The sequence below is a fragment of the Thunnus maccoyii genome, chromosome 8 (assembly GCF_910596095.1).
Source record: "Thunnus maccoyii chromosome 8, fThuMac1.1, whole genome shotgun sequence".
Taxonomy (NCBI): Eukaryota; Metazoa; Chordata; class Actinopteri; order Scombriformes; family Scombridae; genus Thunnus; species Thunnus maccoyii.
The window spans coordinates 27,164,151-27,177,828 of NC_056540.1; the positions used below are offsets into that span (position 1 = coordinate 27,164,151).

General features: G+C 38.2%; 1 protein-coding gene across 1 annotated transcript in view; it reads right to left on the reverse strand.

Annotated features, from left to right (window-relative positions):
* Positions 1-3,166: 3,166 nt before the first annotated feature.
* Positions 3,167-13,678, reverse strand: part of fstl5 (follistatin-like 5) — a 177,444-nt gene continuing 166,932 nt past the window's right edge. Inside the window, exons 15-16 of the mRNA XM_042419078.1 lie at positions 11,816-11,940; positions 3,167-5,558 (exon numbers count right to left, since the gene is read on the reverse strand). Of these exons, the coding sequence (XP_042275012.1) occupies positions 4,856-5,558; positions 11,816-11,940 (828 nt within the window). The 3' untranslated portion in view covers positions 3,167-4,855. The remainder of the gene's footprint in view (positions 5,559-11,815; positions 11,941-13,678) is intronic.

Here is a 13,678-nt window from a genome sequence, read left to right on the forward strand (position 1 = left end):
GAAAACAGAGCTCTAAAACATCTCTCCTGATGATTTGATTCAATATATTTTGTGTTTATAACTGACCGGAAAGAAATTGAATAATTAGTGTTGCAACCAACCCCAGACTTATCAGAGGAAATTGTCTGAGTTTTGGGGCACAACAAACACTTGTTTTTATCACTGATAAAACCATCAGTTAATCAGTTAATCAATTACTCTATAAAATTTCAGAAAGTCCTGAAAAACATCTGTAACAGAGGCCGAGGTGAAGACTTCAAACTACTTGTTTTGTCAGACCATCAGTCTTTGTGTGAGCATAACATATTTGACAAAAAAAGAAATATGCCCAGTGAAATTAAGAGGTGTTTTGTTGAATAACTCCAAATAAACCAGGGAATTTTTGTTTTTTCAACATAAAAAGTTGTATTTTGTTGTTTTGGAGCTCCATGTGAAGTTTGGTGCAAATCCACCTTTTCTTCACATTTTGGTCAATATTTATATCATTGGAAAATAGACAAACTAATTTGTTGATATAGGGACGACTGCAGTCATTTACGTTTTGCACAGTGAGAGCACATGGTGATTCGAGTAAAGCCTGTAAGCCAGCAAGCTTCTGTTCCTCTGTCACGTGATTGTATGCTCCATAAATCGGACCTTGATGGTCACCTTGGAAAGCTCAGAATCTCACGATTCAGACAAAAAGAAAAAAAAAGCTTGTCGATATCATAAACGATTCCAAAGTTATTTACTGTTTTGTAGAACATGGTCTAGCGTAGCCTTGATTCTACATTCGGTACAGAGAAATTCTGAAAATCTTCACATTTGAGACACTGGAACCAGCAAATATTTGACATTTCTTCTGGCTAATTGACTTAAATGATTAATCAATTATCAAAATTGTTGCCAATTAATTTTCTGTCAAATGACTACAGGTGATTGATTAATCAATCAGCTTTTTTTGGAAACATAAGGTTTTTACTAGGTGGGATTTATTCAGGTCAGAAAAAAACAGAAAACAGGGACCCAAACACCAGCAGGATTATTTCTGCCAGGGAGCACCATTGTACATTAAAATCACACCTCAACAGTTTAAGCTCTGTTCAAAGTCAGTGCACAAGTTATGTTCATCTACTGATCACCATAGCAACAGTACTTCTGCTTGATGCTGCTACCAGATAATAGCTATGTGCTAAACTGAGTACAAGCAAATCTTGAAAAATACATTCAGACAATGTCTGTCTTATTTTTATTTCATAAGAGGCAATGGTACAGGCATAATAGATGTAATAGTCTGATGTCTTGATATGGATAATAGTAGGAAAGCTGCTGTGCTTTGCATCCGCCCTGTCCATCATATCTGGATATAGAACAACTTGTTGAATATCATAGCTGACAGGAAACATACTTTTGAAGTACTTGTACTTAACCTGATTATTTACATTTATGCTTCTTTATACTTTTATTCCATTACATGTATTCTGCAACGATTAGTAGTAGAAAATTAAATGCAAACTATATTTGAAAATCGATCAATGGTTTTGACTATTTTTTTTTTTTTTTTTTTAAATGCCAAATTCTCTGGTTCCACCATCTTAAATGTGAATAGTCTCTGGTTTCTTTAATCCTCTATGACAGTAAACGGAGTATCTTTGGGTTGTGGACTGTTGCTCAGGACAAAACAGGACATTTTAGGTTGCATCTTACGCTTTGGAAACCGGAATCAACATGTTTCACCATTTTCTGACATTTTATAGACCAGACCACTAATCAGTAATGACTGAGAAAGTAATGGACAGGTTCATCAATAATGAAAATAATCGTTAGTTGCAGCCCTAAAGTTTAATAAAAATATGATCCATTAATCTCAACCCAACCGGTCAAAGCAGATGGCCGCCCACCAAGAGCCGGGGTCTGCTTGAGGTTTCTACCCGTTAAAGGGGAGTTTTTCCTTACCGCTGTCGCCAAGTGCTTGCTCATGGGGGAATTGTTGGGTCTCTGTAAATTAAAGAGTACGGTCTTGACCTGCTCTATGTGAAAAGTGCCTTGAGATGACTTCTGTTGTGATATGGCGCTATATAAATAAAGATTGATTGATTGATTGATTGATATTACAGATTAAACTACAACCAACCAACCAACAGCACTCTATGTAAAGCAGTTAAATTAGCTGCATCTTGTCCAACCGAATCAGTAAAATGATGATGAGTCCAATAAATTAATAATACTCTGAGAGCCCATTCTGCATTTGGAGTGCTTTACTTTTGATTCTTTAAGTACATTTTGCTGATTACACTACATACTCTTACTTATACTATTAGTATTTTTACATCATGATATTGCTTCTTCCACTATTGTGCCTTGGATATTTGTATTACGTGATTAGTCGCCTTACATTAGATTTGCAATGATTAATCAATTAATTGCCAACTATGAAATTAATTGCCAACTATTTTGATAATCAATTAATCATTTTGAGTCATTTTTAAGAAGAATTTTAAAAAAAATTTCTCTGATTCCGGCTTCTCAATATGAATATTTTCTGGTTTCTTTAGTCCTCTGTGATAATAAACTACATATCTTTGAGTTGTGACTTTTGGTTGGGACAAAATAAGACATCTGGGGACATCATCTTGAGCTTTGGGAAACAGTGCTCGACATTTTTCACCATTTTCTGAGATTTAATGGACCAAACAACTAATCTATTGATTTTGTAAGGAGTATATCTTTTAATGGTGGTGGATATTTTTTTATTTAGCCTTCATAAGTTGACTTGTGTTTCTGTATTATGTCACATTTTCCAAAAAGTCCAGAATATCATCATTATTGTACTATATTTGACAAAAAGTGAATACAACACCCCTCCTTATATAAGGTTGTTCACTGCCTGCTTTTCTTTCTGTTAAGTCTCACAGTTGCTTTTTCTTTGTTTGCTAATTATAATTTTACAGTATATTGGATGCCTTGCTGAAATATAAATGTACCCAAAGGAATAACAGAGTCTTGACCTTGTTCTCGTAGCTCCTCTTGTAGCATCATAATTGGCAACAGGCTGCTTTAGCTCCTAAAGCAAACTTGTCAGTGCCTGATCGTCTATGTACAAGCATCTACAGAGGGTTGTTCCAATGAGAAAAGGAGCAGATATTGCATGTGTTTTTCATGGTATAGATTTTATTGTTTGGTAGAATGACAAGCGTGTTTTCTCTATATAAATAACAACCACATGAAGGAACATACAAGACATGGCTATATGGACGTGAAAGCGGTGTTTGTGACCACAATGTGCTTGGTACAGGATGTTTATAATGACAGCTGTGTTTGTTTAAAAAGGAGTGTGCTGATTATTTGCTCGGAAAATGAACCTGCGTTAATCTGTACAATAATGGGAACTTAATGGACTCACAGTCAGCTGCTATGTACAGGACATTAATAGAGAGAAAATTTTGAAAACAACATGTGACAGAGGGGAGAAATTGAGGATGAAATTAAAATAAAACCAAAATATATACGAGTAAGAGTTTAACAGGAAAGACAGGATGACTTTATATAATCTGTACACATCAAAAGTCCATACTAAATTTGAGATACAGTTGCCCATTGTGAGTCACAGAGTCAAAGAGTGCTAGGGTGAAAATGCATAGAAATGTGTCCAGCTAGGAAACGGTTTCATTGACTTGCCAGCTATGTATCTACTGCAGGAGCATTTAGAGAGAGTTGTTTCTCATTTTCAAAGCTTATCCTCAAAGACCCTCTACACAAAACACCAAAACTACCCACTCTGCTAGCTCATCATTACTTCACATTAAAACATCCACTTGAAACACGCTGTCAAACAGAGCAGACAATGCATGTTTTCATAGTCATTCTATTAAAATCTAAGATTTCTTTTCTTTTTTTTGGTTCAGGGATATTGAAGTTATGATCGATTTTCTTCACACACAAGTGCTCTATTGACTCATTGCTAAGGAACATTTTGAAATAATTAAGTTTCACAATGTGTAGTGTATAAAGCTGGTACAATTTCACTAACATCGCCACTGACTTTCATTTTTCTGCTTTGGACAAAAAAGGAAAAAAAAAAAAAATCATTCACCTTCCAACGCTGATTATAATTTCGGATTAAAAGGTTACAGAGCGCACAACCATAATGAACCACTCAGTCTCTCAGTCTCCACTTCAAACAGGATGGGATCACAGCAAGGGCTCGTTTTAATTAGACTGAGTCGGCTGCGTTGGACGGACGGATAGACGAGAGCAGTAGATTTGTGAGGAACCATGCTCACCACGAATGAAGGGGTCAAAGGAAGAGGTGTAGTCTGCAGTCACACTGGGAATAATTATGTTAATTCCTCTGATGGAGGGGAATTTTCCTTGAAGGCACAGGAAAAAGTTTGGAATGGATAAACTTAAATTACAAGAGTTAATCTGGACATATGCAGTATATATATCTATTTTTGCCAATTCTCTTAAATATTAGTTTTGTTTAGAGATTAGCTACAGCATTCCCACACACTGAATACAACCAATTGTGAATAATAATGCAAAGTTGCACATATCTACGGAACTTTTGCGGATTCATTCCAATTTTCCTGAAAAATTAAACCAGCAAGCAACTTTATGTTGACTTGGAGACAAACCACTTGGTGGAAAAAATATCTTAACTTGGCTTTAAGACAATATTAATTATATCATCACTTGTATTTTTTTGTTTTTTGGATGACAGTCTCTCATCCAATGGACTTACAAATTGTCAATTTGGTTTTTGATTCTGTGGTTTTCACTATAGCGCTCCCACAAAATTAAAAAATCTGCAACAGAATTCAGTGCAACAGTACCTTTGAGGAAAAGAAAGCTCATTGGGTCTTGATTTTATGACCTAAGAATCCCCAACCCACACCAACACGTTGCCTTTGAGGACATCAGTGATCTCACAGTTGAGCTTGTTGAGCCGTCCGTCCAGGATGAAGAGGGATTCTCTGGACGGGGTCATGAGGTACTGCCCGAACAGTCCGCTGCCCACCATTACCCTGTTCCTACTGCTCCACGGCCACTCGAATGACTTGGTGGCCTCTTTCAAGCTCTTAATCATCTTGACTTTGCCAGTGCTCAGCTCCACAAACAGAACGTCAGTTTGGCGGCCAGAACTGCCAAACACGTTGTACTGGTGGACCTCAGTGAATGAGCGCTGGAAGGCCAGATCAGACAAGTGAAGGTTGGTGTGGATGTCGAAGGGCTCCTGGATCTCCCCGTGCTCCGAGATCATCTGGATTCTCATCAGACCATCGCCGTCGTCGACAGTGACCAAGTAGTGGCCATCTGGAGACACATAGGGAGTGCCGGTAACATCGCGGTTCTGACCGATCACACTATCCGTCACACTGTCCAAGATGATTTGGGGCTGGGAGGCGCCGGTGGAGTCGGGCCTGCAGTTGACAAAGTAGTAGCCGCCAAGGTGGGTGTAGGCCACAGACTTGGGGATGCAGTTATACTCCCGAAGGCTGATGTTTTTCACGTATGACAAAGTCTCCAGGTCGATCTTGTGCAGGACAGGCTCATTTCGATGAAGGATGAGGCCAAATCTGTAAGCGATATAAAGAGAAAAAACAAATAAACAAGATTAAATCAATAACACATTTTGTCTTCTAGTAAACCGCAAATTATGACATTTGTTACTCGTGCTACTGCTGCTTGGTTCAGACTGAAATATCTTGACAACAATTGTATGTGTTACAATGAAATTTTGTACAGACATGCATGTTCCCCATAGGATAAATCTTACTGACATTGATCCTCTAACTTTCCTCTACCTCCACCATGAGATTGAGGTTTTGAGTGAAATGTCTCTACAACCATTAGATAAATTGCCATAAAATTTGGTTAACATATCCATGTCCCCTTCAGGATGAATTGTAATCACTTTGGTGACCCCTTAACTTTTCTTCTAGCACTATCATTAGGTCAAAATGCCTTTTTAAGCTTCAGCTGTACTTTGTGTTACGTGCTAATTAACTAATGTTAGCATGTTGATATTAGCATGGCTGTAGACTTTTAGTCATAATTATGACCTTATCCAGAGGAACAGGGCAGGCTCAACTTAATGGCCAAAATTATAAATTGGTAACAAGTACAGTTGGTTATAAATTTTAGGACTGTCTGCAGCAGCTTCCCACTCCTTTTAGATGATTAAAACAGTAGGAAATCTTGTAAATTCCAAGTAAAAGTAATTTAATAAGGTAATTTAATCATGCATTGTGTCTGAAAGTCCATTTTCTTCCTATTTTAAGAAAGGAATCTGCCAGGGTGGTGATTCCTTTTGTCTCCTAGGTTCATAAATTTTCAAGCAGCAAGTGGTAACATCTTAAAATAAAGCAGCACAATCCACATATCAAGGCAACATGAAAGAGGAAATATAAATTGATTTGTACTGGGTAATTATGGAAATTGTTGGACTGGCATCATTTAAAACAAATGTTCAGAAAAAAAAATGTTGCTGAGAGGCCCATTTAACCACTTCAACAGCCAAGTTCTGGTCCCTGACGATATTGGCAGTCTAGCATCATCTACACTCCCCCCTCCAATAGAACTGTAGCAGTTTTATATATGGCCATTGATCGATGAAAATGATACTCATTACAAAAACCCAAAGAATCTGTTAATGGCACATTACATTTTAGCAGCTGAACAGGGTAGTAGGGGAATATGCAAGAAGCTGACAGGCCTCAATTAAATGTGAATACCAGCTGATCGATGCTGACAGGCACTTCAATCTTGCAGTCATTCATCATCTTTTATGCCATTTGAACACCAAGCTGTCTGTACCTATGAACACAAAATGGCTGTTTGAAAGCCACGGAGCACATTATCATCCCTGTAGAAGGAATCATTGATCTAGAGATCATTCTGTCCACTGTGTCCAGCCAGCAGGCTGCACCAGGTCATAAAAGAGGAGATCTGAATCTTTTTTTTTTTTTTTAGCAGGCATCATCAGAAAAAAAAGAGCGTTAATTAATAGTACATAACGTTAAACAATATTTAATATATGTGGACTTTTGGGCAGATACTGTGCAAAAGAATCCTGACTTTAGCCCCACATTGGTCCTAATTTTAGACTACCAAAATTTCTGACAAATTTGAAGTTTGTCCCATCTGTCTTGAAGTTTAAACAGCAATTCGGTGAGGGTCAGGGGACACTGACTGACTACTGCTCAGTGTAGCATGAATAGTGATATAGAGCTGGTAGTCAGAGCTAACCAGCCATGAGCAGCTGCTGTCAGACTCTCCTTGTTCGTGCTGGAAACACACAGAGTCCGGTGGACTGTCACTAGAAGCACATTCGTAGCCCTTTGTAAAAGTTTCTGTGTGGTTCCTCTGCAGCTGAGCTAGCGGCTCTACTACGAGAGGCTCTAGTGTGTGTGTGTGTGTGTCTGTGGGGCAGTGTCAGTATGTAGCCATAGCCCTGCTGTTTATCATTTTATGTTAACATTGCCGCTGTCAGCCCTGAAAATCTTGTAAAGCTCTGAATATAGCACAGTTAGTTATCAGTGGGCCCATGTGTTGTGTTTACTGCTGCAGAGATGGAATAAATCTTTGGGTTATTTGTATAACCATGGTTCTTTGAATGGTACGACGTTGCCTCTCTGCCATCTCTTATCAGGCTCGCTACGCTACCAGCAGCTCTGTGTGAGAGGCACAAACTGAGGATTCAGTTAGCCAGTGTTCTGATATTTATACTTGGCGTGGCAGCCGATGTATGAAATAGACCTCGGAGTCTTGCCTAATATGTCACAATTAGGGAGAGGCCAGAGAATATGGCTGAATTGAATTTTTAAATCCAAGCAGACAAAAATAATTTAATTTTGAGCAGAAAAAGTAGTTTTTACACACAATATGTATATTGTTGGACAAATCACCTGTATTAACATCATCATATACCAGCATAGACCTATGTGATTATGTGTGCAGTGTGAAAAAATGATATAGTGTGTAGTTACTCTTTAAACTTCCATGATCAAATTTTCCACATAGCAAAGAGCCATTATAAGCTGTGGTGAGCTTGTTTTAATATTATTGGAGTAGTATTTTACATGTTGTGGTGCAAGCTGCGTTTGCGTGATATGAGATGGATGGGAGAGATGGCAAAGATTCCCATGTTAACGACTTGCGGGTGTTCAATGTAGCTATTGTTAAATTATCTTGAAACAATTGCAACAAAAATATTTTGTTACGATATTGTCATCTATCTCAAAACGTATTTTATCTCTACTGGAAACCGAAAAAATGAAATGACCTCAGGGAGGGTACATTTGGTTTTTTGAGTCATTCAAGAAATTAATCCTATTAAGACTCAAGAATGACTAACTGAAAAAATGATGGAAAAAACCTGTCTTCAAATTGAACCATTGGGAGATTGTAGGTCTTTAACTTGAAATGTCGACCCAACTGAATGGGTTTTATGTGACTTGGAAAGCTAAATTCGTTAGATTAAATTCAAAAGAAACCCTCTTACACTAAACAGGCTGGTACTTGATCCTTCTGTGTCCCACCTGTATTAAAAAATAAGCTCCAAGGCAGGTGAGTATTTCAGAGGAAGATATATTTTTTTTAAATGTACTGTGCAATTTTCCATTTTTTATCCTCTGGGAGATAGAGCTGATAAATTATGGACCAATATTATCACTGCCTGTCAAACACTGCTGAAATTGCTTTGCTATGTGTTGTATTCAATATTGTGGCTGTTGTGACAGATCAATTGGTAGTGCACACATACTGTGATATGTTGGCATGAGCTAAAGGTCAATGGTGCATTTATTCTGCAATGAAAAGATTATTTTCAACAACAGCTAGATTTTTTTTCATGTATGATAAATTAATAATCAGGCTTTGTTTGGCCTCACTCTGGTATGAACACAGCTGGGTTGCTTCATTGGCAGACCTAGATTGCTCTCAGCCAAACTGACAGCTGCAGTTTGTCGTTTGTACCAATGATTAATGCATTAAAGATTCCCCCTGGTTCTGTGCAACAGAGTTATGTTCAACTAAAGCTACTTCACATTTTATCATCTTATCTTCATGTCAATATTTCCAGTTCAGAAATGACTGCGTCAGAACACTTAACCCCAAAGTAATGTTTGCTTTGCAGTTTGAAGATCTTGAGGGCAAAACTCATGAACAGAAAACAGAACAATGGATGCTGCACTGTAAAAGATATCTATAACACAGCAATTCTTGTTCACTCATCCTCCAGAGCAAAAACATAGAATCAACATTTTGCTCGGCTTGTTTTGCCAAAAGGCAATCTGTGCAATGATTAGAAATTTGTGAAAAATAGGTGTGGGCAGCCTGAGCTGCAGGCAGCTGTAGACGTGGGTAAACTTAGGAAATAACATCTTTTTTTGCTGACATGCAGAATTGCCCGACTACAAGTCGATGGTTTTAATGATTGACAGCCCCCAGAAGTTCCTGCTCACATTCATAGTAGCTGCCGAGGGAATCCCCTGTCATTAAACAATCCCCGGAAGTTGCTGAATATATGTCGGGTGTTCACACACTGCTTATGTTGCTAAATCGACTAATCGATGCTGCCTTCCTGCCAACAGATAAATGGCTGTGTGGGTAGTAGATCAAAAAATCTGAGTCACAGTGCAGCCATTAATTTAAAATTTCCTAATATCTGCAATAAAAACAGCTGTCCAGATGAAAGAACAACATCCATACGCATGCATATATTTAAAGCTTTTTGTGTACTTCAAATGTATACTAATACAATCTCTTGGCAAATTTACAGAAGTTTACCTTTTAATGCCATTACAAGACTGAATTATGAGTTTATAATGAAACTACATGGACAGCCAAAATCACCTAAATGTGCTGCTTTCATCTGTTTTCCCTTAAACAGTGAGTCAAATAATGATTTTAAGCCAGACTTACTCAGCCTGGACAACCTCTAAATAACTGAGTAGGACATAAGGTAGACAATATGAGAAACACTTAAATATAACGCAACAGACAATGCAAAGCACAGCCTCATCATATACAATAAAGTTAGGGTTGGGCAATATGCTGATATGTACAGTAAAATAAATATAAATTTGTCAGTGATTTTGGTTTTCTGTTTATACTGTTGTGTTGAGAATGTCTCTGGGTGTATTAGACCACCATGGACAATGCGGCAAATCAACCAGCAGGACTGATTAATGGCTGTACTGGATTCTGGTTCGGTTTTTGCGTCAATGTGACAAATTGCCCTGATTGGTCAGGTATTTTAACCAGTTGAAAAAGAGACTTACATAACAATATATACAGATATTGCAATATACAAATACTTACGGTACACTGTGACAGAGGATTTTATCCATGTTGCTCTGTAACAGCCTGCCCACAGTTTTGCAGCTGTACAGTGATGGAACATTTTAAACTCGATGGATGGATTGATAAACTCTACTAGCACTCCTCATCAACCAGCCATTATTGGCCATTTAACTAGTAGGATGTCCAATATTTAGCAATAAAAAACATGCTTTTAGCTTTTCTGGCAACATCTCCTTGTAAAGGTAATTATGTTCCACATTTTATCTACATACACAGCACTCATAATAAGAGTACTTGGCCATAGCAGTAAAACACAGTAAGCTTATTTTTAAAGGGCATCACAAATAATAAGCAACTAGCTGGTAAAGACAGCAATATTCAAACACAACACAAAAACAAACAAATGCAGCCAATATTCCCTGCAGGTCTTGCTAGATCTAATTACAGCTGTGCTAGCAACTCCCCCCCCCCCCCCCCTTCCTCCCACAACCCCACCACACACAGTGGACTGCGTGCTCTGCCTCTCCGGGAGACCGTTAACATCTTGAAATCCTCCAGACCTCCTGCTTACTCTTGGCTTCTTCGTGACATTAGTCAAGCGTTTGGGACCAGCTTTCTCATAAAGCCAGTGTGTGACTCTGCATCCAGTAAGTCTGTGCTGTTCTGTTAAAGAACTAATGTTAAAGAGGAGATGCAGAGGGAACTATCCCCTCTGGCCTCTTTCTTCATAACTTTAAACATAATTGAATGTATTACTTTATCTCAGTGAGAGCACGCTGCTGCTACATACAGCGATAGCATCAGCACTGAGGGGGCACGTGTTGTCATCTAATTGTTTTCCATCCTTGTAAAAAAGGAAATGGCAGCGGCTATAAACGTAATAGATGATTCAGTTTTTTAAAGTTCATGTAAACCGTCTTCTTTAAAAGAAGCACACACAACCTGAATGGCATTTAAAATGAGGCTGAGCAGAGTTAAGGCTGCATCCCCTGCTAAGTCCAAATGATGGTCATCAGCATGTACTTACCATTCTGGATGCTTAGCAACATAATTATACTGCCTACCCTTGTTTCAGTGGCATAACAGGTAAAAGCAATGTACTCAAACACTGAGCAAATTGCTCAACACCACCTCAGGTTTCTGACCAGCTCACAGATGGACTGAGTTCAAGCCCGCTAGATAAAAAGACATACTAATTAAAAATTGTCAGTGGTTATTAATTGGCTTTTGGGTCCATAAAATTCACATAGCTAGTGTAATAAGGGTTTATTCTTAGAACTATTTCAGGTGAGCAGCCGCATACTCATTTGCAGCACAGATGACTGGAGCACCATTCTCCCGAAACTTCCATTGACACATTAACAGAGACACACACACTTGCTCTCACACAGTGCAGACATGCTCATCCAAATCATTATTGTAGTATTGAGGTGAGATTGCTTTAAAAAGTGAATAAAATGCCAATGGGGTGAATTTAATTTGCAAATCAATTTGCATTAAGAGTGTTCTTGGATCACACTGGACGTACCTGATGTGGTTAATGATGAGGCTGGATGCAGGAATGAAGAAGTCGTCCACCCTGTCGAAGCGCCTGCCGACCGGCTGAGTGTGAACGGTGTGATGAGACACTCTACCACTGGCCTGATTGATCACCTGGTGAACACAAAGGATAAGGAGGTGGGTGTTTAACATGAGCCTGATGAATACGCGCTGTGCTGCTCATTTAAGTCTATAACTCGTGCCCATTTGGAGCTTACAACCAGTAGGAGAGTATAATTATACAATTTACTTATTTTCAGCAAGACTTTTATTCCAAAAAGCAGTGTTATTGCAGGAGAAATCACTTAATATGTTGCTATCATATGTATATTTGCTTGTTCACCTGCCACACTGCTGAGATGTTGGTGCTTCACAGTGGGAGGTGATGTGCACTGTTGTCATTGGTGTCTAAATAATGCTTGTGCATGCATAGAAGTGTGTACACGTGTTTGTGTGTAGGCAGGGTTCGCTTTGATTGTGCCATAATGCACAAAGCAAATTGCCACAGACCAATCCCTATATTATGAATTTCTGTGCAGGCAATGACAAGCAGGATGTTCAAGTAAAACCACTTGACACTCGAGCTGAATCAAGATGACTCTCAAAAGAAACAAAGGAATGTATGATCTTTTTTTTTTTAATGACCATTTCATCAAATACGTGTTGATTCTATCTGCAGCATGATTTTCAAACATGCGTCATTGTGACATACAGTGTAATTAAGTAATTGTAAGTATTTGTACAGTGTTCTGGTTCTACAGTCCAGCATGTCAAAAAGAAACAGTGACGCTGGCATTAGCATTAGCGTCTTTCACTCCATTCAGGGGCTATAGCAGATTTAAAGTTACAGTGAAGATGCTGGTATCATATGAAACTAGATGACCTAAGGCATCCATTGGTACGAACCATGTCATGCTAGCTTGTCAGGAAGGGGGCTAAATAACGCTCCAAAGACAGGTTTTCAAAGGGGTCCCTTGACCTCTCACCTCAAGATATCTGAATGAAAATGTGCTCTATGGGTACCCATGAGTTTCCCCTTTAAAGACATGCCTACTTTATGCTAATCCCATGCCATTTTTGGCAAAAACCATGCAGTTTTTTTTTTTTACATGTAATATATATGTATTATTATCACCTATTCTAAAAATGGTGTATTTTAATATTTCTGTGTTTTTCTCCTAAACAGTATTGGAACTTCATGAATTGGGTATGATTGGAAAGCTGAGACTCTTGTGGATTCAGTTGTATTCATGTGTGATGATGTTAGTCCCCATAATAGCCATTTCATTGTAATGAGACCATTTTTTGAAACTTGACCTCACTCTATAAAATGACCTTTTGTGACCACTAGGATAATCACAGCCTCATGAAACTTTACAACCACAAACTAGAGACTGAGGACATTCAGAGGATGTATGGCTTGTCTAGGTATATTGACAATAAAGGGGTTTCTGAGCAATTTCCAGAACAGAAGTGCTTGCCATCCAATTGCAGAAAAAATGCAATTCTTACAGAAATCTCCAAATGTCAAAAAATTTTGATACCAAATCACAGCATGGATTTTTCTATGGTTTTCTTCAAGGTCTTGGTGTCTTAATGTGGTATTTTTGACCATTTTGATCAATTCTTGAGTGGTCAAAGATGGTTAAATTTTGCACCAATTCTGTGTGACAAATAGTGTCAACCCAAAAATTGCTGCAACGACTTATGAGACATAATTGAGCATGGGAATGGCCATCATATACTTCCATCATAATGTTCTAAGCCCTTATGCACTGTAAACTTTAAAAATTTGAGGCACCTAAGTTAAACACAATGTTTATTACAGATTTATTGCTAGAAAAACTTGACA